The sequence below is a fragment of the Onychomys torridus genome, chromosome 4 (assembly GCF_903995425.1).
Source record: "Onychomys torridus chromosome 4, mOncTor1.1, whole genome shotgun sequence".
NCBI lineage: Eukaryota > Metazoa > Chordata > Mammalia > Rodentia > Cricetidae > Onychomys > Onychomys torridus.
In genome coordinates, this window is record NC_050446.1 from 68,763,347 (window position 1) to 68,790,060 (window position 26,714).

At 49.5% G+C, this 26,714-nt stretch overlaps 1 protein-coding gene across 2 annotated transcripts; it reads right to left on the bottom strand.

Annotated features, from left to right (window-relative positions):
- Window positions 1–818: 818 nt before the first annotated feature.
- Spi1 (Spi-1 proto-oncogene) lies at window positions 819–20,028 on the bottom strand. 2 transcript variants are annotated; one of them, XM_036185135.1, is made up of 5 exons: window positions 19,720–20,028; window positions 17,133–17,229; window positions 3,186–3,373; window positions 2,231–2,396; window positions 819–1,503 (listed from the first exon to the last, which is right to left on the bottom strand). In XM_036185135.1, exons 1-5 carry the CDS (start codon window positions 20,023–20,025, stop codon window positions 1,184–1,186), a joined length of 1,077 nt encoding a protein of 358 aa, XP_036041028.1. In that variant the 5' UTR covers window positions 20,026–20,028; the 3' UTR covers window positions 819–1,183. The 2 variants fall into 2 exon arrangements, with proteins under 2 accessions (XP_036041028.1, XP_036041029.1); XM_036185136.1 differs by having other exon boundaries at window positions 823–1,503; window positions 17,133–17,232; window positions 19,720–19,826.
- Between the last annotated feature and the right edge of the window lie 6,686 nt (window positions 20,029–26,714).

Consider the following 26,714-nt stretch of genomic DNA (forward strand, 5'->3'; position numbering starts at 1 on the left):
CTCTGCAGCCTGATGAGGGGGCATCATGTCAAGGAACCCACATCCCTAGGGGCTGTGTTTCCTGTGTTTCCAGAGGTGTGCAGACTGCTTTGGGAGATATCCTCACTCCCCGTCTGCCACCACCTGAATGAAGCAAGATGTTTACGGACATCTCTTGTCTGCTGCCCCTGGGAGCAAAGTTCTTAGAAGCAAGGGCTGTGCAGGAAAGACTCCAATTTTTTGCCTCTGGAGTCTCTGTTAAAAAAGCTTTGTGGATGGGCTTGAGGGTGGTTCAGACGGAAAAAGCTCACAAACAAAATGTCCCGAATGCTGGGTGGTGCCTGGAGCTTTGGACTTAACTGAAGCATTTCCTCTTCCAGTAAGCAGAGCTTCCACCCTGCACTGGAGTGATGGACAGCCCTGGAGTGGACCCAGCTTGGCCACTCCCCAGCTGTGTGACATTGAATCAGTTATTTAACTACTGGGAGCCTCAGTTTCCCATTCTATAGAACGGGGAGATAGTAGACTCCTCACCTCAAAGCTGACAGATGCAAAATGATCAGAATACCTGGGCCGCTGTGTAGTCATCGCCATCAATCTCTACCAGATCATGTCTAACTAGATCATGTCTAACTCAGTAGATCATGAGTTCAAGCTTCACTGGTGCCCAGGGCCTTTCAACATGATCCCAGCCCCTGAATGAACAGCCCAGGGCTTGTTTCACTAGAAACAACCTCTGTGTGTCCATGGTCCCCGTGTCTCCAGGGTCCAGACATCTGTGCGTGGGGAGTGCACCCTGGACCGGGCACGCACAAACTCTTGAATGAGACTCTGCGCGGGGGAGAATAGCTGAGAATAAGTTTACTTCTTTTGGGGAGGCTAAGAGGTGGGGGAGGTGGGGGAAGGAAGAGCCTTAAGAAGAGCATTCAATATACAAAGATGTACCGACGCCAGACTCCCAAGGAAGCACCGTGGCCACTAAGCCAGGCTGACCCTCGGGTGGGGTCCGAGGCCCAGGCGGCCCTGGGGCCGGCTAGAGTCCTGGTGGGAGGCGAAGCGGGGCGGGACAAGCCGGGCTTGAGGGGGCGAGGCCGGGCCCCCAGTCCTGCCTCGGCCCTGGGAATGTCCTCCCTGTGTCCGGGCCCGGCGAGGGGTTAATGCTATGGCCGGCGGGGGCCGGGGGCCTGGCGGGCTCTGCGGGCGATCAGTGGGGCGGGAGGCGCCGGTCGGCCAGCCCTCCGCGGCCCAGCACCTCGCCGCTGAACTGGTAGGTGAGCTTCTTCTTGACTTTCTTCACCTCGCCGGTCTTGCCGTAGTTGCGCAGCGCGCGCGCCATCTTCTGGTAGGTCATCTTCTTGCGGTTGCCCTTCTGGATGCCCCAGCGGTGCGCCAGCGCCTCCTTGTGCTTGGATGAGAACTGGAAGGTGCCCTTGTCCTTGTCCACCCACCAGATGCTGTCCTTCATGTCGCCGCTGCGCAGCAGGTCCAGCAGGAACTGGTATAGGCGAATCTTCTTCTTGCTGCCTGCGGGAGAGGGGTACTCCGGTGGGGTGTGGACGGGACACAAGGACTTTCCAGACACACACACCCCACCACCAAGCAGCAGCTGACCGTGGGAGGTGCAAGCACACGTGTACCCACTCCCACTCACGTACACACCCCTCTACGTATGCATGTTTTAGTACCTACATGGCACACGTATCCACACACCCATCCACAGGCACTTACATACAAGCACTCACGCACTTACAATACCTCCCACGTTCACAGGCCCTCACTCGCACAAGACCTCACAAATTCACAGTCCATCACACACTCATAGGCCCTCACACACTCACAAGACTTTACACACACCCAGGGGCCCTCACACAATCATAAGGCCTTCACATACTCACAGGTACTCATACACTCAGACCTACACTCACTGGGGCCTGTGCACACCTCAGGCCTTCACATATACACATACCATCTCCCTTTCACACACTCACATAATGCTGATGCGTACACACACATACACACAGACCTTCACACACTTTGAAGAAATGCCTGTTCACTCACAACACAGACTTAGAGACCTGCACAGTAGAGAAGCATACACACACACACACACACACACACACATACACACACACACACACACACACACACACACACAGCTGAGACATGGCTGCTGGGCCAGTTGGCCTTGGCTGGGGATATGCAAGGGCTGTAAATGCAGTTAGGATCAGCTGGACCAGGGGCTGGACCCTACCTGTCTCCCCATGCAGAAGACCTGGCCCCGGCTCTAAACCATCAGCCTCTCCATCAGACACCTCCAGTGGAGGGCTCTGCCTCTCCCCCTCCTCCTCATCTGAGCTCTGCTGGTGGGCTGGGGACAAGGACGGGTAAGGGAAGCACATCCGGGGCATGTAGGAGACCTGCAAAGGGAAGAGAGGGCTCAAAGTCAATAAGGGGTAGCCCAGGGCTGCAGCAGGAAGTGGCTGAGCGAGAGATGGAGTGCTGGGCAGTGGTCAGCAGGGGCAGGAAGACTGAGAAGGGAAAACTAGAGGAGAGTCTGGACCAAAACTCAGGGATGATTCGGGTCATGGTCAACAGGTTGCTAGTTATTGAACCTACCACCCTTCCCACTGCGGCCTCTGGTTTAGGGCAGGTGAAGGCATGCTTTATTCTCATGCATGGAGGGGAGGTGCTGGGGAGCAGTGAGTTGGTTATGAGGAAGAGGGTGGGGTTTAATAAGTGGCCGATGAGCCAATGAAAGGGCTGTGGAAGTCAGTGAGAGGTGGCAGAGGTCACTAGTTGGGGTTAGGGTCCCTGGAGCAGGGAAGGGTCAGTAATGAAGATCAATGGGGGGCCAGGTCAGTAGAAGCTAGCATTCAGTGACTCGGATACTGGGGTCATGAAGAGATAGAAAATGGGGACTGTGGTCAGTGGGACCCTAAGGGCCCACCAAAAGGGATGGGTGGGAAAGGGTGGCAGAGGACTAGGGGCAGAGGTCATATGGGGTCTGTCCATCCTCTGTGAGATAAAAGTGTGGGTTCATAAGGTCAGTCAGGAGGTCAGCACAGCCGTTGGGGTACCAGCTGCCGTTGGCTCTGTGGAGCAGGAAGCCACGTTGAGTAAGAGCCTGTGTCAGCTTCCTGTGAAGCTTCCATGCCTCACCACAGGCCTGGAGGTCCACGGGATGGAGGCCAGCAGGCAGCACGCACCTGGTGGCTGAGGCTGGCGTGGGGTGGTGCCATGGGGGTATCGAGGACATGCATCTGCTCCAGCTCCATGTGACGGTAGAGCTGCTGCAGCTGTGGAGCCTGCACACTCTGCAGCTCCGTGAAGTGGTTCTCAGGGAAGTTCTCGAACTCGTTGTGTACGTGGTGTGTGGGGAAGTCCCAGTAATGATCTGTGAGGGCAGCCAGGGAGGAGCAGGTGAGCCAGGGTGCCAGGGCACGTATAGGACATAATGACACAAAATAACCATTCAGACTGAGCCGAAAGTGTACATTAAATCAGCTCCTATAATTGCATGTACTACACTGCTGTTTTCTAGAAAGGATTCGGGCTTAGAGAGGTTTCCTATAACATGCCGAGATGAAAGTCCTTAACAGTGGTAGAGCCTGGTCCTAGGTTTCCCGCCATGCCTGGCGTTGTTCTCAGCAACCATTTTATCCTGGGAACTGGGCCCAGGGACACACAGGCTTCCTCTGAGCCCAAACCTGAATCCTGGCTTTGCCATTCATTGGCTGTGTGACCTCAGCACAGGCCTAAGCCTCTCGGGTCTCAGTGGTGGCATTGTTATTGGGAGAATCCAAATGAGCTCACATTCCTAAGGGCTTCTAGCCCCAGAGCAGGTCCTGGAAAGCTGATTCCTTTCCCTGCTTCTGTGACCTTCCACAGACTCCTGACCACCTAAAGTCACAAGCATGGGCTCTTGTCACATGATCAGGGGATGATTGCAAAGTCACAGGGCTGACATTTCTCATACAACAGAGTTTGCCCAAACTTATGGGCACTACTTCCGGAAAAGCCACAGCCAGGGGTAGCCACACCCAGGTTCCCAGGAGGCTGAAGGAACAGATTTCCCCAGAAAGCCCCCGTGGGTGTCTGGTGTCTGTGGCAGGGTGGATCCAACCCCAGGAAGCAGTCACTTAGCCCTGGGAAGATCCATGGTGCGGTTTCTCAGGGCACCTTTTCCAGGAACAAAAATTGCTGCCTATCTGCGGGACTTCTTGGGCATAGTTCGGGGTCCAAAAGAAAGTATGTTATGGGGCTAGTGAAATAGCTCAACTGATAAAAACTCTTACTGCCGTGACAACCTGAGTTCAATTCCCAGGACCTAGAGAGTGGAAGGAAAAGCCATCAGCTCCTGTAAGCTGTCTTCAGACTTCCACATGCTGTTGCATGTGCACAAGCATATGTAAATAAATAAATTTAATAGGAAGAAAGAAAAAAATGAAAATGTGGTGTGAAGAGAGAGATTTCCTCATGTGACCTAAAGAAGGAGCATGGGAGGTGCCGGATCAGGGCAAGTACATCAGAGACCATATACGTGTGTGTGTGTGTGTGCACGTGTGTGTGCGTACACGTGTGCATGTACAAGCAAGCGTGCCTCTCATCTTCTTTCTTTTTCTTTGTCTCTCACACAAACATATCCTTATCCACACATCCTCTAAGAAGTGACATGCGCTTTCCAGCTAGGTACTAGGTATAGGGCTCCTTTTTGAATTCCATTATTTATTGGGTGGGGGCAAATAAGTTGTGCATGTGGAGGTCCGAGGACAGCTCAGGAGTTAGTTCCCTCCTTCCACCACAGGGGCCCCAAGAATCAGACTCAAGTTGAGGCAGTAAGCGCCTTTACCTGCTGAGTTATTTTGCCCATCCTTGTGTTTTGAGACAGGGTCTCACCCAGGCTGAGTTTGAACTTGTGACCATTCAGATATAGCCTCTCAAGGTTCAGGATTACAAGCCTGGCTTTTTCCTCATCCTGCCCAGTGGAGCCATGTTGTGACCCTAAACTTTTTTTTCCCCACTGAGTCCCTTATTACCCACTTAAGAGGTCATTACCAATACCTTGTTCCTATGCGACATCTTTTGAGCCAGGCAGCAGGGACCCACCTCTGGGGGACTGTGTGACACAGAGACGAAAGAGCACGTGCCTTGGAGCAAACCCTGGCTGCAGCATTTACTGCTGCGTGGTCCTGTGCCTCGGTGTCCTCATTGAATAGGGCTAATAATTTATACCCATCTTATCCATATACTGTGATGGATAAGACAAGTTATCTGATGCCTGTGGAGTGCTGAGAATAAAGCTTGGCACAAAGGAAGAATTCTCTCTCTCTCTCTCTCTCTCTCTCTCTCTCTCTCTCTCTCTCTCTCTCTCTGTTTTTTTTTGTTTGTTTGTTTTTGTTTTTTTTGTTTTTTTGTTTTTGTTTTTTTGAGACAGGATTTCTCTGTGTAGTTTTAGTGCCTGGATCTTGCTCTGTAGACCAGGCTGGCCTCAAACTCACAGAGATCCGCCTGCCTCTGCCTCCCGAATGCTGGGATTAAAGGTGTGCACCACCACTGCCCAGAAAAGAATGTTCACCCTCATCGTGCTCATTTATTCTAAAAGACTATGTCAGCACATCTGTAATCTCAGCACATCTGTAATCTCAGCACATCTGTAATCATCTTAATAGTCAGGAAGTAGAGGAAAGAAACACAAAGGTGAGCTGGGCCTGGTGGCAAACACCTTTGATCTCAGCACTCCAGAGGCAGGGGCAGACTGATCTCTGTGAGTTCAAGACCACCCTTGTCTGCAAGTCAAGTTCTAGGCCATGTCTGGACCTTGTCTCAGAAACAAAGGTTTGAAGCCTGAGTCTGGAGAAATAGCTCAGTCGTTAAGAGCACTTGCTACTCTTACAGAGAGTGGGGAGTTGAGTTCCCAGCACCCACATGGCAGCTCACAACTTCCTGTAACTCTACCTCCAGGAGATTCAACACCCTCTTCTGGATTCCTAAAGTGTAACTTTGCATGCATAGAGAGAGAGATAGAGACAGAGAGACATAAATAAATTTTTTTTGATTTTTCAAGACAGGGTTTCTCTGTGTAGCTTTGCGCTTTTTCCTGGAACTCACTTGGTAGCCCAGGCTGGCCTCAAACTCACAGAGATCCACCCGGCTCTGTCTCCCAAGTGCTGGGATTAAAGGTGTGCACCACCACCACCTGCCTCAATAAATAATTTTTAAAAAGTGTTTTTTAAAGTTTGAGGCCAACTTGGGCTAGAAAGCAAAATCTTTTCTCAAAACAAGAAGGCCAGGGTTATATCACAGTGGTAGAGCACAAGACCCAGGACCAAAAGCAGAGGTCACTAACCCTGAGAGGACAGAGCAGGGCTCTGGGATTTGGGTTGCAGGCCCAGCTTCCTCTTGTGGGTAATCTCAGCACCTTCCCGGCCATCACCGTTTACCCTCCCCTGCCCACCCCTCACCCACTCCAGGTTCAGGAACCCTGAAGGTTTGCAGCTCTCTAGGTGTGGGTTGAAAGGCTTCTGGATGGACCCTTTCCAACCACACCACATCTCTGCTAGCTCACTGTGCTGTTGGAAGCCTGAGGCTAGCATTTCCCCAAGCTGTTGTGGACAATAGGAATGTGAAGTCCCCCAGGGGGAATGTGAGACTCTGCCCTCTGTTCTCAGTCTCCTGAAGACTGTGGCCAGGACTCCCTGAGCTACAACTGTTTCAAAACCTCACCTTTCCCCTTGATTTGGGTGCCCAAGCAATTATGTAACCAATAGTCTGGTAGGCAAGCTCATTCCAAATATGGGGTCCCAGAGAGAACGTTCAAGAAATCATTCAGAGAACAAAGGTTAGCTTTTCTGGCGTCCTGATCCTCATTCCTTGTGTCTCACTGAATAGCCCAAGCTGGCCCAGAACTTACCATGTAGTCTAGGATAGCTTTTAATTTATGGTGATCCTCTTGCTTTATTACAGATTTGAACCATTATGCTTGGCTCTAAACAATTCTCTCTCTCTCTCTCTCTCTCTCTCTCTCTCTCTCTCTCTCTCTCTCTCTCATAGAGTCTCACTTAGCACATGCTAGCCTCAGACTTGCCATACAGCAGAGGATGATCCTCCTGTGTCTATATTCCAAGTGCCAGCATGACCCTCATGTGCCACCACACCTGCTCGGACAACTCTTCATGAATGCAGTGTTCATCTTGGTTTTGTCCCTCTACTGTAACACATTGCCTTCTGTCTATAGGCTCCCCTAACACCCATTAGCATAACTCTCAGCTCTTCAGAGAATATCATCATGTCATTTGCATATCTGGTGTCAGCTCCATGTCTGCTTTCGACATCCTGTAGGCATCCACCATGCAGAAGCTCTCCATGCTTGAGAGGATCACTGAAGCTAACTTAGAGTGTATCAGAGGTCATGCTAAGAAGGGAACCCACTTTATCTCTTTAGGCGGTACTCTAACTCTGAGGAGGTAGAAGCTAGAGTGGGCCCTTGCCTTTGATGGTTAAGGAAGCTGTGATCCCAAAGGTTAAGTCCTGCCTTTAATTCAGAACTTGGGAGGAAGAGGCAGGTGATCTCTATGAGTTTGAGGCCAGCCTGGTCTACAGAGTGAGTTCCAGGACAACCAGGGCTACATAGAGAGACCTTATCTCAAAATTTTAAAAAAAAGAAAGAAGAAAAAAAGAGGTTAAGACTTTGTCCACAGTGTAGTGTCATGATCCAAAGTCACTTTTGTGTCATTCCAGCGGCTGAACTTGAACTAGACCGGGCCAGCGCTAGGGATCAAGGCTTTTGATGTAAGTAATGTTAGCTTCAAGTGAGACCTATGGTGACCCTGAAAACCTCCACTGATGCTCCTTCCATCTTTCTGTACACACCTGTCCATCCAACCATCACCCACGCATCTAGCCACCCATCACAGAACTTCCATCTACCTGTCAGCCGTTTGTAACTCACCCAGCCATCCAGCTGGGCCTTGAGATAGAGCCTAGGCTGGCCTCGTGTGCTGAGGTCACAGGTGAGTGCCACTACACCTGGCAATCTCTTGGTCCTGGTCTGTTATTTTTCTCTATCTCCTCGCCTTACTTAGTTGTTACCAGGACAAAAGAAAGCAGTATTCAGATTATAAAACATCAAGCCTCAAGAGTCACTCAGCTGACCTAATCCTCAGAACAGAAACCCAAAGTACTCTCAATACAGAATATCAGGGGCTGGAGAGATGGCCCATAGGTCTCCTAGGTTAAGAGCACTCATTCTCTTCCAGCGGACCTGAGTTCGGTTCCCAGCACCCATGTCAGGCAGCTCAGAACAACCTATAATTTAGCTCCAAAGGATCTAACACCCCTGGCCTCTGAGGACATCTGCACTCACATGCACACACACACAGGCAGACACATGCACTTACACAAAATTAAAATTAGTAAAAGCGAATCCTTACAAAAGAACATCAAAGCCCTCCTGAGCTATATAAGAAGTTCAAGTCTAGCCTAAGCTATATGAAACCATGTCTCAACAAAACACAAAACAACAAAAACCAAAGATAAGGAATCAAGAAAGGACTCCCCCCCCCCCCCCCCCCGCAAAAAAAAAATACTCCTTAGGAAATTACTATCACTGCGGGACAGTGCCTCTCCTGAAAAGCCTGCAGATGTGTTGCTGAGGCCGAGAGCAGAAGGCTCATGGCACGTGTTTGTTACTACTATGTATCCTGGTTATTGGAGTTTTAATTATCCCCTGATACAGAGCTGAATCTGGCAGTTCCTGCATCCTCTTCACCCCACAGCATCTAGGCTGCACAGAAAAGACACCTGGTGTCTTTATTAGATGGAAAAGTGAATGTGAGCAGGGTGGCAGGTTTGGTAGACAGAGGAAAGGATAGTCGCAAAGAAGGGTGAGTGGTTGGTTAGAGGGCTGTGTGAAGGAACTCCAGCCCTGTGACTACTGTTTTCTAAAAACCAACAATAACAACAGGAAATGACAATGTCCCTAAAAATGCGAATTCTTGTACATTGTAGTTGGGATTGTCAAGCTGCTGCTGCTGCCGTTAGGCAAGGGAGCACAGCAGCCCCTCAAAGAAAAAGAGGGGCTGAGGAGATGGCTCAATAGTTAGGAGCACTCGCTGCTCTTCCAGAGGACCTGGGTTCAGTTCCCAGCACCCACATTAGCCAGCTCATAACTCCAGCTCCAGGGTATCCAATGCCTCTGACCTCCATGGACACCTACATTTATGCACAGTACCCACACACACTCTCACACACACACACACCTACTACACACAACTAAAAATAATAAAAACAGCTTGGTGTGGTAGTGCAGAGGCAGGTGGATCTCTATCAGTTTGACCCAGCCAGTTCTACATGGTGAGTTCCAAGCCAGCTGGGGCTATAAAGTGAGATCCTGTCTCAAAAATTAAAAAATAAATAAATCTTTAACACACACACACACACACACACACACACACACACACACGCACACACACAAAAGAACTATCATAGGAACCAGCAAGTTCATCAACTCCATTTGTGAGTGTACGTCCAAAGGAAAGAAGTCAGAGTAGTGAGATCATGTGAACCCATGGTCACAGTGGCCTTATTCACCATAGCCAGAAAGTAGAGGCAGCAGAAGTGTCCATCAGTGCACAAGCCACTAAGCCAAATGTACTGGTCTAGGTGGTGAGCATAGTTGCCTTCCAAAATGTACTGTGCTCATTCAGTGGAATATTACACAACCTTTAAAAAGAGAAATTCTGGTATGTGCTCCAACATGGGTGAATCTTGAGGACATTCTCATAGTGAAACAAGTTAGTTATAAAAAGAAAGGTGCAGATGACTCCACTTACTGGAGGCACTAAAGTAATAAAAAACAGGAAGGAAGGAAGGAAGGAAGGAAGGAAGGAAGGAAGGAAGGAAGGAAGGAAGGAAGGAAGGACATAGACTGCCAGGAACTGAATGGGAAGTTGTTCAATAGGCACAGGGTTTCAGTTTGGCAACGTGAGTTCAGAAGACAATGGTGATGGATACATAACATTGTGAATGTATTTTTGTTTTGTTTATTTTGTTTGAGACAGGACCTAGTAACCCAGGCTAGTCTTGAACTCAGACACTGACCTTGAGCTCTTGATCTTCTGTCTTTGGTCTCCCAAGTGCTGGAACTACAGGCGTGAACCACCATGCCCACATACCTAGCCTTTGTGAAAGCATTTACCAGCACCCATTACACCCTTGAATGATTCAGATGGTGGCCTGACAATGGCCCTTGCCACCAAACCTGACAGCCTGACTTTGATCCCCAGGACCCACATGATAGAAGGAGAGGACTGACTCTGACCTCCATGCTGTGGTACATGCATGTCCACACGTGTAGGTAGGAGGTAGATAGATAGATAGATAGATAGATAGATAGATAGATAGATAGATAGACAGATAGATAGACAGACAGATAGATGGGTGGATGGGTGGGTGGACGGATGGACAGACAGACAGACAGATGTAATTTTAAAAGATTAGGATGGTAAATTTTATACTATGTGTATATTTGTGATACCTTCAAAACCTTTCCTGAAATGTCTAACCCTTTGTTTCAGTGTGTGTGTGTGTGTGTGTGTGTGTGTGTGTGTGTGTGTGTGTGTTGTATATATGTGTGTATGCTTAGATGAGTGTGCACATGCAGAAGTCAGAGGGGGACTTCAAGGGTCTTTATCACTCTACACCTTTTTTGTTCTTTGAAGCAGAGTCTCTCCCTGGACTTGGCAGTGCCCTTGAGAGGAGGCAGACAGGTATCTCTCTGAGTGCAAGGCCAGCCAGGTCTACACAATGAGTTCAAGGCAGCCAAGGCTACATAGTGAAACTCTGTCTCGGTAGAAGGAGGAGGAAGAGGAGGAGGAGAAGAGAAAGAGAAAGAGAAAGAGTCTCTCACTGAACCAGACATTCACCCCATTTTGACTAGGCTGGCTGGTCAGGAACTCTCAGGATCTGACCCTACTGCTGGAGTTACAGTTGCTGGCTTTTGATGGAGGTGCCGGGATTACAGCGCAGCCCTTTGCTTGCACACTCAGCAGCCCTGCCTCCTGAGCCATCGCTGCAGCCTCCTGTTCCTTTTGTCTCCGGTGCCGCTGCTCTTGCCTGAGCCCCCATGTGCCTTGCACTAGGAAAAGGCTGGAGCAAAGCCGTTTTCCTAAGTGCCCCTCACCCACATCCCGTCCTCGTCCCCCTGCCTACCGCTGCCTACCCAGCAGCCAGTGGGACCATTTGGAAAGGTTGGATGTGGTAGTGCACACCTCTACTTCTGCCTCTTGGGAGGCTGTGGCAGGGGTAACTGGTTTGAGGTTAGCCTGAGTAGATGGTGGGACCCAAGAAAGAGTGAAAAAAAGAAGTGTGGGAAAAGACAGTGGACGGAAGTAAGGAGAGAGGGAGAGAGAAGAAAAAGAACTTTCGGAGAAACAAAACTGTAAATAAAATAAAATAAAAATCTAGATTATAGCTGGGCATCTTTAATCCCAGCACTCAGGAGGCAGAGGCAGGCGGATCTCTGAGTTCAAGGTCAGCCTGGACTACAGAGTGAGTTCCGGGACAGCCAGGGCTACACAGAGAAACCCTGTCTTGAGAAACAACAACAAACAAACCTAGAGTATAAAAAAGAGAACACCGTGGAATGGTGCCAGACATCACAAGAAAAACTGTAATAACTGGAAGACAGAGAGATGCTTTCAGATTTCTAACAGAAAACAAAATGTTTTTCACCCTGAAGGTTGACATAACCACACTGCTGCTTACCAGGTGAGAGCATGGAATAGACAGGAAGAGAGACACGCCATAGCTCCGTCAGCCATACCTCACCTCCCACAAGGCCTCACTGGAGCTCCTGACGGAACATCTGCTGTATGTTCCTTCACTTTTTGCATATAGTGGCTCACTCTGTCCTTATAAAAGTCCTGATAAGTGGGTGTCATTGTGGAAAAGTTAAGACGCAGACAAGATACCCCCACATAGCCGTCTGGGCTCCTCTTGCCTCTCAACTGAGAATCACAAGGAAAAGGTGGAGCTGGCAATCAAGGACACTCTGTGGCTCAGCCAAGTGTCCTCATCACATGGTCATAACAATGGGAACTCCTGTTCAAGTGAGTTACCATGTAACAGAGGGAAGCCTGCATTAGTGTGAGCAGTGTGTTGTGAATGGCTGTTGTCAAATGTCCCCCTTTGGCTCGGTGGCGCACGCCATTAATCCCAGCACTGGGGAGGAAGAGGCAAGCAGATCTCTGTGAATTCGAGGCCAGCCTGGTGAGTCCCAGGACAGCCAGGGCTACACAGAGAAAGCCATCTCGTAAAAACAACAAGAGTTCCTCTTCACAGCCTGCATGAACAGGTTACATGTCTCAAACAGGAAGACCAAGCTAATACATCCTCGCTCAGCAGCTAGAAGGCTCTCAATAAAATTCAGTGTCTGTGGGGCTCGGGGGATGGCACAGTGGATAACACCGTGAGCATCCAACCATGGGCACTCTGGTTCAACTCCAGTACCCACATAAATTCTAGTGGAAGTGGCAGCCACCTGTAATTCCAGGGCATTCTCCAGAGCAAGCTGACTAGACATATTAGCAGTATCAAACACCAGGAAGATAGATAGACCACAAAGCTTCTGCAAAACAGACAGTGCTGTCCGCAGCGGGGAGGTGGGAGAGAGAAGGCTTTGTTTAATATGACGTATTTCTTACACTGTGGCAGTGACAGCTTGTTGTTTTAAGGTTTATTTATATGTATTTTATGTGCATGTGTTCTGTCTGCATGCATGTCAATGCACAGTGTGCATAGGTGGGGCTCATGAGCTACAGACAGGTGTGAGCCACCATGTGGGAACCAAGCATGGGTCCTTCACAGGAGCAGCCAGGGCTCTTACCTGCTGAACCATCTCTCCAGATCCTGAGTATTCGTCATTTTTTTTTGTTTGTTTTTCAAGACAGGGTTTCTCTGTATAGCCCTAGCTGTCTGTAGACCAGGCTGGCCATGAACTCACAGAGATCTGCCTGCCTCTGTCTCTCCAGTGCTGGGATTAAAGGTGTGCTCCACCACCGCCCAGCTAGTATTTGTCATTTTAATAGTTAAAAATTAAGTATTTAAAATGTATTTAAGGCTGACAAGATGGCTCCAACAAGTTGTTCTCTAACCTACAAGTACACACACACACACACACACACACACACACACACACACACAAGTACAAAACAAAGTAAATAGTAAATGTATTTAAATTTTCACCACACATAAGGTTATTCAGATCATGTAATTTCCCTGCTGAGAACTCTCCAGTAGGGTTATTGTAGCTTACTGGTGGAGAGCTGCCCTAGCAAGTGTGAAGACACAGGATACAACTCCTCCACGGCCTTCAAGCCGTTTTCCATCTGCCCCTCCATAGCTGCTTCGGTTTCATTTTGTCTCCTGGTGCACCATCTGTAGCCCTCTGCGCTCTGCTGAGGGCTCCCTGCTCTTGAATTTGCCATCCTCTGTCCCCATCGACCTCACTGCATGGTCCCTTTGCTTCACTCAGATTTCAACTCAGCCATTACCTTCTCAAAGGCTTCCCTGACCATTCCTGTGAGCAGGGCTTCTGAGCACTGATGAGCAGAGAAGCCATGTAAATCAATGGACGTAGTTGGGAGAAGGGGTGTGGGTAGAGTGGGCAGATGAGAGGGAGTGAGCAGATGGGTGGGTGGGTAGGTAGAAGGGTAAATGCATGGATGGATGGCTATCATCCAGGTCAGTAAACAATGACCTAGATGACCTGTCACAGACACCTCTGTCCTTCTCCCATTCCCCTAGCTCAGTAGTTCTCAACCCCTGGGCTGTGACCCCTTTGGGGGTCAGATATCATGTATATCAGATACTTATATTACAATTCATAACAGTAGCAAAATTACAGTTATAAAGAAGCAATGAAATAATTTTCTTTTTTTTTTTTTTCTTTTTTCTTTTCTTTTTCAGAGCTGAAGACTAAACCCAGGGCTTTGCCTAGCAAGTGCTCTACCACTGAGCTAAATCCTCAACCCCGCAATGAAATAATCTTATGGCCGGGGTCACCACAACATGAGGAACTGTATTAAAGGCCGCAGCGTTAGGAAGGCTGAGAACCACTGAGGGCCAAGCTGCTTGCTTGGGGCACAGTCATGCTCACAACACATACTGAGCCTCCTCTTGTCCTGGTCTCAGCAGGGTACACACAACCTGTCACCTCACTGGCCCGTTACACTTCTAAGGTATTCCCCATCTCACTTTCCAGATGAGGAAGGGGCTCTCAGAGAGGCTCTGTTGCTTGCCCCAAAGTGACAGAGCTGGTGAGTCTGGGATCAGCACGAAGCCAGGTCACCCCAAAGTCTTTCCACTTTCTTAAAGTGTGGACACAGAAGGCAGGCAGAAATCAGTGGGAGGGTGTGAGGGGCAGGAGACTTCTTGAATCTTCTACCAGTGACTTCCAGTGGGTATTAGGGACAGCACCGACGCTCAGCTGAGTAATAATGACAGAAGTGAGGAATGGACAGGGACACCCAGAGACACTGGGGGAGTGTCTGAAGGAATTCTGGGCTCCTGCCTTAAGCAGAGTCCCACGATGACGCCAAGAGTCATTCCTATAGCCCTGACCCAGATACAAAGAGTCCAGGCTTCCTGTGAAGTGCTCACTCCATCTCAGCCCCATTTGCTTTCTAGATATGTGAGCGACTGTGTAAAGGCAAAATCTAAGTGACCAAAGACTTGAAGTAAATGCCTCCAAACCCCGTGACCTGACCACATTAGGCCAAGGAGAAAGCACCCTGATGAGAAAGGAGCTCAGGGCCCTGCGTGTTTGCCAGGCCAGGGCCTCCAGGGGGAGCCCTCTTCAAGCCCAGAGGGACCTCACTTGGTCCTCCAACTGCCCAATGGAAGGGTGGATGTGAGGTCGGTCGACGTCACTCAGACCTGGTTCTTAGTCTGGGTGAGGGGAACAGCTAGGGATAATGTAAGATGAGAAAGGGCCTATGTTATCTGGATTTAACCCAGGGAGTGTGTGCTTCTTACACACTTTGAATACATTTAAGAACAAAAGAGGGCGTTTGAAAGTCTTTCTAGGACTGGGGGTCTGAAAGAAACCCGCACCCTTGAGGTGGATGTACTTCTCTTTAGGGTACACTTCCAGGAAGATTTCATGCTGGATGCCAGGTGAAAGTGTTCTCAAGGGTTGGCGTCCAAATGAAAACACCCCAACCACGTGACAGCCCTGGGTGTGGCTGTCAGGTGTGAGGCACTTGGCATTTTCTCCGACCTTCAGTCTCCATCATGGAGAATCCCCCAGTCCAGTCTGGAACAACATGACTATGCTTCTTGGAAGCCAAGATCCATTTCTGGTGGCCTGTTCTCTCCTTGCCCAGGTTCCAGTCACTAAAGCTGGTCCCTTTCCCCTTAACGTGCTGCAAAACAAGGCTGAGTTTGGGGGGACAGTTGGGGCCAGTCCTCATCCCCACCTCTGACAGACTCGGGGGGGGGGGGCAGAGACTTTCCTTTGGCCCAGCAGGGGACTGCAGAGATGGTTCTGGCATCTAGCAGAAGAGATGAAAGTGTTGCTAAGCCTCTTGCGAACAGAATTACTAAGCCCCAAATCTCAGTAGTGGCAAGTAAGAAGAGTTACCAGTCACACAAAAAAGTCAGGGAAGCTCACCAAGGGAGTTTTGGATAGTCAAGGCCCTCTGTCCCTTGGCCCCAAAACCTGCCCGGGTGACCTTTGTACAAATAAGTCACCAGCATGACAGTCATCCTGACGTCCTGTGCCTGCCTGGGCTGGACTGACAGGCTAACAGGGAGGGAGGAGTGTGCTGGCAAGCTGTGGCAGAGGGACACGATGTTGCATGGGAGAGTGTGCAGGTGGACTGTGGGCGGCTCTGTGGGCAGCTGTGTGAATGAACAGGGCGAGAATGTGATGTGAGCATGTGACAAGAAAGAGAGGGAGAGGTGGTGTGAGTGGTCAGGAAAAAGAACCGGTGTGGAGGAGACTGCCTGGACCAGAATCCACTCAACTCCCGAGCTATCCTCAAGCCTGCACAGGTCTAAGCCAGATGGGGTCCCAGTGCTTGAGGGGAAGTGGACGGAAGACCCCCATCCCTAGCCCAGAAGCCATCTCCAATTGATTACAGCTCACAAAGGAAAACTTAGTTCTCTTCGATGGAGTCTTACACTGAAGGGCAGTTCCCACACCCAGCAGTAGATGATCAACACAAAACAAACTCAAAGGTGTCTTCAGAGGTTTTCTGTCTCACAAAATGCTTTGTCTGGGCACTTTTTTTTTTTTTTTTTAAATCTTATAGTCTTCCGGTTTTGTGGGTTTTGTTTGCTTGTTTGTTTTTTTAATATATATTTAATGTTCATTGGTGTCAGATCCCCTGGAACTGGAGTTACAGACAGTTGTGGGCTGCCATGTGGGTGCTGGGAATTGAACCCAGGTCCTTTGGAAGAGCAGTCAGTGCTCTTAACCACTGAGCCATCTCTCCAGCCCCCAGTTTTGTGCTTTTACTGGGACTTCTGTGTGTGTGTGTCTCTATGTTTTTTTGTTTGGTTTAGTTTTTCGAGACAGGGCTTCTCTGTACAGCCCTGGCTGTCCTGGAACTTGCTCTGTAGACCAGGTTGGCCCCAAACTCACAGAGATAGTGTCTGTCTCTAAGTTTATATGTCCCTTGTGCTTTCTCTTTGGCTCTTTTTTTTTTTTTTTCTGTTTGTTTAATTGTTTTTATTCTGTTCTGGTGTGTTTGTTTTTTATTTTATCTTATTTTATTTTTTTAAATGCCTGTTTGTTTTCTAATGAGAGAGAGGAAGAGAAGGTGCAGATTTAGGTGGTGGGGAGGCAGGGAGAAGCTGGGGAGGGTGATGGAGGGAACCACAACTAGAATACATAGTATGAAAAGAAATCTATTGTTTAAAAAGGCCTCAAGGATCAGACAAGGTAAATGAGAAAAGGTAAACACAGGGAAGGTGCTCAATGGTAAGGGCTGGGGGCAGAAGTTATGGGATACAGGGATGAACTAGCTACCTTCACGTTATTCTCAGAACTCCAAGTAGCCTCAGGAGTCTCTGTCTCTCTCCAGCCCCAGGGCATGCTCAGTCAGCGCCCAGTCTAGGCTGGGATGAGGTGTGGTGGACAACGTACTTACCGCCATGGCTGTCTCCATCACTGCCAATAAAGGAGTAGTAGTCTTGTGTTTGTCGTTGGTATAGTTCAGAATCATAAGTAACCAGCTCATCCGATGGCTGCTGAGAGAGGAAGATGTCAGGGCCTGAGCTGTCAAGGAGACTCCAGGAGATTTTCAGCTAAGTTGAAGGCCTGCATGCAACCTTCCCTGACGGAGGCACCTGGGAGCAGCCCAGCCTTTGCTTAGAATCCAGAGTGCTCAGGGATACAGGGAGTGAGCGATGGTGGGAGGTTCAGGAGAGCGTGGTAAGGCAGTGATGGGGTAGAGAGGTCAGAGGTCAGCAGGACCAGGGCTGAGAAGAGGATGCAGCCCCTTCCTCTCTTCTGCTCATCCTCCATAGCACCCTTACACTTATAGCCATGCCTGTGGGGACATACTGCTTTTTCCCATTCACATCTGTACACCCTTGCCCCACATGGACAACTGTGACACACTTATACACAGAACCCCTATGGGGACTCACTCTCACATGTCCACACACTCACTCTTGGGTTCCTGTCTCCATCTCACACACAGGCGTGCTCACCCTCTCTCATACAAGCCCCACATCTCACACAAGTCTTTACATCCTCTCTTAGGACCAGTCACACTCACAGACACACCACTGTGTGCTCACCCGTGCAGGCATGCATATAGACTGATACACACACACGTTCACACACCCTGTTCCAGCCATCAGTTGGTTCATAGAGCCAACCACAGAGCCGCCCACAGTCCACCTGCACACTCTCCCATGCAACATCGTGTCCCTCTGCCACAGCCTGCCAGCACACTCCTCCCTCCCTGTTAGCCTGTCAGTCCAGCCCAGGCAGGCACAGGACGTCAGGATGACTGTCATGCTGGTGACTTATTTGTACAAAGGTCACCCGGGCAGGTTTTGGGGGCCAAGGGAAGAGGGCCTTGACTATCCCTCCTTCCTCAGGATCTTTGATGGACAACTCCCTTTCCCTGTGACTTTCTCCTCCTCTCTCTTCCCTCCTCCTTGTCCTTCTCTGTCTTTCTCACTCCCTCCATCTTCTCTTCCCCTGTCTTCTCCCTCTGCCTCCTCCATCCCCACCCTCTCTCAGTTGCTGGGCACAGGGATCTGCACACCAGAGCCTTCCCGACAGTCACCGGGCCTCTCTCCACCCCCGCAGACTGTGCCCGAGGATTGCACAATAGTTACTGTGGCCCTCAGGGCTTGATTGGTGGGCCAGCGCTGCCTTGGGAGCCCACCCACTCAAGAGACACTTGGAATGGCCTCTGGGGCTGGAGAGAGGAGCTAAGGAGCTGGTGTAGGAGCTCAAGGTCTGCTCTTTGCCCCTATCTGCCCGGGGTTCAAGAGGGAGAGGTCAATGGTCAGGGACAGTGACTTTTCTTGAGGCACAATGGACCCTCTCTGGGACAACCTTCATCACCCACGCGTGCCCGAGCACCTTCTCCATCCAGGTGGGAGAAGGTCAAGATGAGGGTGAGGACAGTGAGGTCTGGCCAGCCCTGTCTACTACACTGTGAGGGGCCAGAAGCTGCCCCCACCCCACCCCACGCCCCACACTCCTGGGTTTCCAGGCAGCACACTGCGCCTGTCCCTGTTGCAGGACATTAGCTGTGATGTCAGGCCTGGGCTGCCTCCTAGGGCTCTCAAGCTGGGTGGGGTAGAAGAGATCTGTTCGGGAAAGCTGAGTCAGGTGGCCAGGCCCTGCTCAGCCCTTCCTCACTATCCAACACCTCCTAGGGTAGGAGAAAGCCAGAGGATCCTCTCCAAGGGACTCTGGACTGCCATCTGCCTAAAGCTGCCACTGTCACTGAAGACAGGAGGGACAGCGAGACCTGTCCACCTGCTTATGTCCCTGCCCTCTCCCACTCCGACTCTAACAGAAGGCTCACTCCAGGTCCACCTACTCCAGTGCCAATCTCCCATCCTTCACCCCACTTCTCATTGAGCTCGGCCCTAGCCACAAATCTATCTGCCATGTTTCTGCCCTGTGTCTACCCTTGCCCAGCCTGGACCCAAGACCTCAAGCCAGCCTTGGCCACAGCCCCCAGACTTTCAGGTCCACGGAGGCCCACAGCTGATCAGCAACCATTCTTCTATGCCAGGCCCCAAACTGAATGCTGAGGACCCCTGGGTGACCCTGAGTTCTGTCAGTCTTTGTCTCAGGGGCCCACAGGTCATGGGTTGAAGCTTTTCCTGTTGCCTTTGGTGGCCCCTAGGCCAATTCGGATCTCCTCATCCATGGCCGCTCGGTAGCCGCCCTCACCCGTCTTCAGCCCAGTACCCTGCCCTAGAGCTTGGCCTACCACTGGGCCCCACCTATAAATAGCTGTTCAGGCCCCACCGATCACGGCCCCACCATGGGACCAGCCGGCAACCCTCAGCCCGCCAGGGCATGCTCTAAGGAAGCCAATGGCCCCTCGCTGGGTCTCAGACCAGCAGCTCTGAGGAGGAAACACTGACTTCCCACTGATAGGGAGCCGGAGGGCAGCGGGTGGGCTGGTGGGCTAGTGGGCAGATGGTCACACATCCCAGGGCCCCAGGCTGGACAGGTAGTGAAGCCCCAGTACTCACAGGGGGGACGAGGGGAAACCCTTCCATTTTGCACGCCTGTAACATCCAGCTGAGCTCCAAGTTGGTCAGATCCCCTGCTTCGGTGAGGATCAGTGCGGATCCCCTCAGGACCGGGTGCCCCGTCGGGGGGCTGGACAGTCGTGGGTCAGACGCAGGGCTCAGGCCTGCCCCCTGAGCTACAGGAGCCCTGCGTGAGCCCCCTCCCTCGACATTGCAGGGCCAGCACAAGTTCCTGATTTTATCGAAGGGCCTGCCACTGGGAGATAGTCCCCTTGGGGTGACATCACCGCCCCAGCCCGTTTGCATAAATCTCTTGCGCTACAGGAAGTCTCTGGCCGGCTGGGGCAGGTGGTGCTCAAGGACTGCCCTGGGAGCCTATGGGGCCAGGCCCCCTGCCCAGAGGAAACTGGGCTGAGAGGGAGAAAGGCAAGCGACCACAGAAGCTAGGCCTTCTGAGGTTGTCCATTCTTCCAGCCCAGTAATACCAGCTTCTCCTCAGACTCCTAGTGTGGCCTAGTCACCTCTTTGGGATCAGAATAGTGACGTCCCTAATTTCTAGGGGCAATCAGGCAGGTGGAGGACTTTGATCCTAAGGCTGCCAGGCTTGGCTCTTCCGGTGGGCCCTGCAATCCCTGCTAGGTCTATTTAAACCAGTCAGGGCCCACAGTGGACCTTGGGGCTAGCACATCTCTTTTCCTGGCCCCTCAAGTGGGTTTCCCTTCCACCTGGGAAGGGCCTTGGCCTTTTTTTTTTGGGGGGGGGGTGTCTAGGCAAGGTTTCTCTGTGTAGCTTTGGAGCCTGTCCTAGACCTTGCTCTGTAGACCAGGCTGGCCTTGAACTCACAGAGATCCGCCTGCCTCTGCCTCGAGTGCTGGGATTAAAGGCATGCGCCGCCGCTGCCTGGCTGGGCTTTGGCCTTTCATATCCTCCCCACCCAGCTAAGTACCACAGCCGCTTCCAGATCCCTAGAGACAGTGTTCCCAGCCCAGATTTCTCCGTTTCCCTAACCCTGGAATGTGACTATCTATCTAATCTTCCTACTTTATGACTCTTGTGTGTTGATCCTTTCGTGTTTTCCAACCCTTATTATCTTTCTGATTATCTGTTCATCTCTCTAACCCATCATACTAGCTACATATACATTTACTCATCTATCTGTTCATCCAACTGCTCATTTATTTTTGGGCCTGTCAATCAGCTCATCCACTCATCCTTGTGTTTGGAGACTGTTCATTTACCCACCTGTCTGTCCACATGTCGTCCCACCCATCTGATAACAGTCTATATTTTATCTGTTCATTCTCTATATAATTACCTGCCAGCCTGGTCATCTGTTCATCCATTCATTCAGCCATCCACACACATTCTTCCACCCACACAACCATCTATTCACATAGCCTACATATCCATTTATTCATTTGTCTGCCTATCTATCCATCTATCTACACATCTACTAATCCACTTATCCATCCATCCATCCATCCATCTGTAACATGAATTGCATCCATTCATCCATCTATCATCCATCCACCTGCCTACCTACCCATTAGTCTGTCTGTCTACCCACTCATTCACTCACCCACCCATTCACTTATAATATCTACCTATCTCTTCATCCATCCACCCACCTACTATTCACTGATCTTATCTGTCTACCCATCAGTCTGCCTACCCACACATCTATCTATGCATGCACACATCTTCTGATGTTAACTGAACTCCAAGCTCTATTCTGCATCCTGGGAAAGTAAAAGGGTTTCCTGTCCTTCAGAGATCCAGTCTCAAGGGTAGACAATGCATAAGGCCCCCTCACACCCTCTAGTGAGTCTACTCTGTTAAGGGTGAACTTCTGGACCATTCAGTTTCCTCTTGTGTGAACTTTAACCTCGTGTTTTATTTAAAAACTAGCCTGACCCCTCTACATAACCCAGTGGTTTTTCACTGCCACCAAAAAGCAGGGATTCTCAGCCTGAGGCTCACTTGTATGTCAAGTTTGCCTCCATCCTCATTGGGACTCCCCAGAGGGCCCAGATCACACCTCCTCAGGACTCCTAGGAAACACACTCAGATCCTTCCCTAAGATGAGGGAACACACAAGCTAACTAAGCTAACACAGACCATTGTAGTTCCTCACTTCCTCATCCAAAGGCCCAAGCTCCAAGTGACTAGATTACAAGACAAGAATGGTCTGGGACATGAGAACTTAACCCTGTCTAATACATTCATTCATTAATTCATTGCTTTGGATTGTTTTATTATGGTCTTGCTTAAGATATCCCAGGCTAGCCTAGAACCAGCTGTATAGACCAGGCCATCTTCAAATTTTTGTCATCCTCCAAGCTTTGCTTGACGGTGCTGGAATTTCAGGTGGGGCCCCCCACATTTGTTCCTTCCTGTCTTCCTGCCTTCCTTCTTTCTTTCTTCCTCCTTTTCCCTTCTCTCTTCCCGCCTCCCTCTGTCCCGTCTCATGCCTTGATAGGGTCTCTAACCCAGGCTATCCTTGAACTTTTTATGTAACTGAGAATGACATTGATCTTTTGATCCCCCTGCCTCCACACCATAGTACTGAAGATGTGAGCCCCCCCCCCATACTCAACTGCCCATTTTATGTGGTGTTGGGGGTTGAACTCAGGGCTGCAAGCATAGGCAAGCACTCTGTCAACCGAGTTTCATCTCCAGCCCCTAACCTGTTTTCTTTATGCACTTATTTATCCATTTTGTCCGTTCATCCATTTACTGGTATGTTACTTAGTGTCTTCTATGTGCTGGGGCTGTATAGTCCCATAAACAGGAATGAGGCCTGTTTGGCCCCCAGGAGTTCATGGGCCTGTAGTAGGTGCATGTAGGAACAAGCCATTTGGTCAGGGTCACAGAAAGGACATCCTGGGAATAATGTATAAGGGATATCACAAAGTGCATGCCCAGCTGAGGAGGCAGCCTGAGCAGAGGCAGGGAGTTAGAAAAGAACCTGGGACTATAAACTGTCATCACTGTGGCCAGAAGAAAGGTATGCAAACATCCTTTAGTGCTGAGCCCAGGAGCCTGGGATGAATTCAGGGCCATCTGCGGAGTTTCTGCTGGTTCTAAGCAGGTAGTGTGAAGTTCTGTCTTAGGATCACAGACAGGAAGCCAGGTAGGCTGTGTTCCCAAGATTCAAGGGCCTCCAGGAAAAGGAACATTTTCTATTGTCCTATGTCTGTCCAAACCCAAGCATAAAGCAGCTCATAAAAGGGGTGGCCAGAGAGATGGCAGAGTGGGTAAGAGATGCGTTGCTCGTGCAAAGGACCTATCCCACATGGTGGCTCACAGTTGTCTGTCACTCAAGTCCCAGGAGATCTGCTGTCCTCTTCTGGCACACACGTTGTGCACACACATACACATAGGTCAAACACTTGCCCGAATAAAATAAAATAAATCTTAAAAAAATATTTTTTAAGTAAGAGAGAGAACCAGGGTGGTTGGAAGAAATATCAATCATAGAGTACATGCTTAGTGTTCACAAGGTCCTGAGTTTGGTCCCTATTACAAAACAGACCTGCTGGGACCCAGACTAAAACTCTAGGAATGTGTGGACTGGCTCCATCCTCTGGATAACACTTCCTCTTCTCCTCCCAAAGGCCTCCCAGGGCTCTACCCCTCTCATCTCCAGGGACCCGATGTTATTAAGATCGGGAATCCTAGATTCCAAGGAAGCTCAAGGTCTGCACCTCACAGGAGGAGCTCGGGGCCCACAGGAAGGCTCCTAGCCTGACCCCAGTCACTAAGGGAAACAACTAAAGACACTGGAGTCGCTGTGGTGCTGAGCCAGGGCATTCAGCAGGTTGAGTTAAATGCATCTTCACAAGATGTTTTCAGCTTGCAATTGTTTACCAGGATGCAATCCTCTAAGCCCGCCATAGGTTGTGGAGCATCGGTGCTGTGATAGTTTTAAATCATAAGCAATAGTCTGCTAATGCACAGCCCAAGTTAACGGTGTCTTTAAAAAGAGACTTGGGTGAGGATAATAGCTCAGTTAATAAAGTGCTTGCTGGCAAGCATGAGGACCTGAGTTCAATCCCAGCACCTACCATAAAAAGCCAGTGTGGTGGTATCCCTTATAAACCCAGCACTGAGGAGTAGAGGCAGGTGGGACCATCCTAGCCAAATCAGTGAATTCAAGGCAAGTGAGAGACCCTGTCTCAAAAAACAAGGTAGACAGTGTCCTGGGAAACTGAGGTTGACCTCTCTGCTCTCCATACATGCACATACATGTACATAAGTGTAAGCACGCACATACACACAGGAAAAACTGTTGGTTTAGGAGTCTGTTACCATTATGAATGCTTCCATCCTGGTGCTCTTCTGGGACTAGGCACCAGTTAGAGTGAGGAGATCAGTGACCCACAGAGTCACACAGCTTGTGGGTAGAGGCTTGGGCTCCGGGCAGGTTTCCCAGCAGGAGGGGAAGGAAGGGCTGGTACTCCACAAAGGGAAAGAGAAATCAAATACAAAGGCCAAAGGAGAGAAGTAAGAAGCTGACAGCGGGAGCCTCAGGTAAGGAGAGAAGAAAGGGAGGGAGGGAGAGGAGAGGGCACAGAGGAACCTCAGAGAAGGAAGCACACCCCAGCCCCCTCCTGTCCTGCAGAGAGGGTCCTGGACTTTCTGAAGGTCACTAGGTGCCTTTTGCTCGAATCATTCTCGTTGACAGGAAATTGATTTGCAAGTATTGGGGCCTCCAGGGAATGAAAAAGAAAACAAAGTTTTAAATTATTTTTATTTTTATTCTTGAGCTGATGATGCGGACGTATGGTATAGACTTGAAATGGTACGAAATGGTCAACAGCATCCCAGTTTCATTTGCACAGGCTGCAGGCAGGCCAGTACAGATGCCTAAATGCTAACAGCCCTACCTGTTACAAGACCCTCCTGGGGCCATAATTCAGTCCTTTACAATGTTTACCTGGAAGGTAGCACACTGTGTTCATGATGGTGTGAAAGAGAAACTCTTTCAATGGAAACTTTGGGTGAAGAAATTTAGATTTTGAGTGTTGACCTTTTCTCGGCCAAGCAGTATGCAATCTGAGACTCACTGTCCTGTAGGCTGCGCTGGTCTATTCAGCTGCCGGTCATCAGCTGATCATGTGTGTGAACATGGTTGCTGAGCTAGGATGGGAGGCAGGTTAAATATATTCAGTGCAGTTTTTTAAACGATTTATTTGTATTATTTTGAATTGTGTGTGTATATATGGGGTAGTAATGTGCACCTGAGTGCTGGCGTCCTCAGACTTCAGAAGAGGATTTTGGATCCTTTAGCAAAGTGGTTCTCAACCTTCCCAATGCTGTGACCTTCAACATAATTCTTCATGGTGTGGTGACCCCCCAACCATACAATTTTTTTGTTTCTACCTTATCACTATAATTTTGCTACTGTTGCGAATTGGAATGTAAAAATCTAATATTCAGGATATCTGCTATGTGACCCCAAAGGGGTCAAGACCCACAGGTTGAGAACCACTGCTCTAGAGCTGGAGTTACAGGTGATGTGGGTGCTGGGAACTGAACTTTGGCCCACTGCAAAAGCAATACACACTCTTAACCGTTAACTCTCCAGCTCTTTATAATGCATTTCTTTTTTGAGACAGGGTTTCTCTATGTAGCCTTGGCTATCCTGGAAGTTGCTCTGTAGACCAGGCTAGCTTCAAACTCAAGAGATCCTCCTGCCTCTGCCTCCAAGTGCTGGGATTAAAGGCCTGTGTTACCATTGTCTGGCATACATGCATTTTTTTTTTTTATTAAAGCATACTGTGTGTGTCTTTGTATATCATGGAGACATGTATGTGTGTCACAGCCCAAGTGTGGAGGTCAGATGACAACTTTGTGGAGTCCATTCTCTTCCACCATGTGGGTTCCCAGGACTGAGCTCAGGTTGTCAGGTTTAAGCAGCTGGTGCCCTTCCCTGATGAGCCATTTTACTGGCCCTATTAAATGCATTTTTAACACTAAGCATTTCCAACTTATGATTACTTTACCAGGATGTAACCTGGCAATACCAGAGGGGGAAAATGTAGTTTGCTTTAAAAAAAAAACTAGGGCAAGTGAGATGGCTCAGTGGTAAAGGCACTTTCCAGCAAGCTTGACAACATAATTTTGATCCCTGGGTCCCACGTGGTAGAAGGAGAGGACCAACTCCCACACCCACACATGTCCTCTCACCTCCACACATGTGCATGGCACGTGTGCACGCCCCCACCCCAATGCCATGATGCACAAACACTCAATTTATGTAAAATTTTGAAACTTATTTATTTTATTGAGATAGTGTCTGGTTATGTTAGTCACAAAGTCCTGGGCTCAAGTGACCCCCAGTCTCGTAAGTGGCAAGGTGCACTTCAGTGTTAAAGTGCTTGCCTTGCTAGGCTTGATACAGACTTAAAGTTCATTTTGTTATACACAAGGCCATGAATTTGATCCCCAGGTACTGAAAAACAAAGCAAAACCAAGTAGCAAGGCTACAAATGTCACCACATCCAGCTGTGTGTCTGCAGACTAGGGGACACCATTCATAAAACAGAGTACATAAGCTGTTTATGCAAAATTAAAGATAATTATAAAGCTAACACCTGTGAAATCATTACCCAGGTCAAGACATAAAACATCAGGGCTGGGAAGGGAGCACTGTTAGACAGGCAAGATGAGCCCACACTCAAGCATTCCCCAAGTGCCTCACTGCCAGTTCCTTCTAGAAGGAACTCTATCCTACCTTTCATTATTTCCTTTTTCTTCTTTTATGTTTTTTTTTCAGTACTGAGGTTGAATCCAGGGCCTCATGTGTGCTAGGCAAGTGTTCTGTCTCTGAGCTATATCCCCCAGCCCTCCTTTGACAATTTTGTTGTTGTTGTTGTTGTGTTTTGTTTTTGGTTTTTGTTTGTTTGTTTGTTTGTTTGTTTTCATTGTTTTGTTTTTGTTTCGAGACAGGGTTTCTCTGTGTAGTTTTGGTGCCTGTCCTGGATCTCACT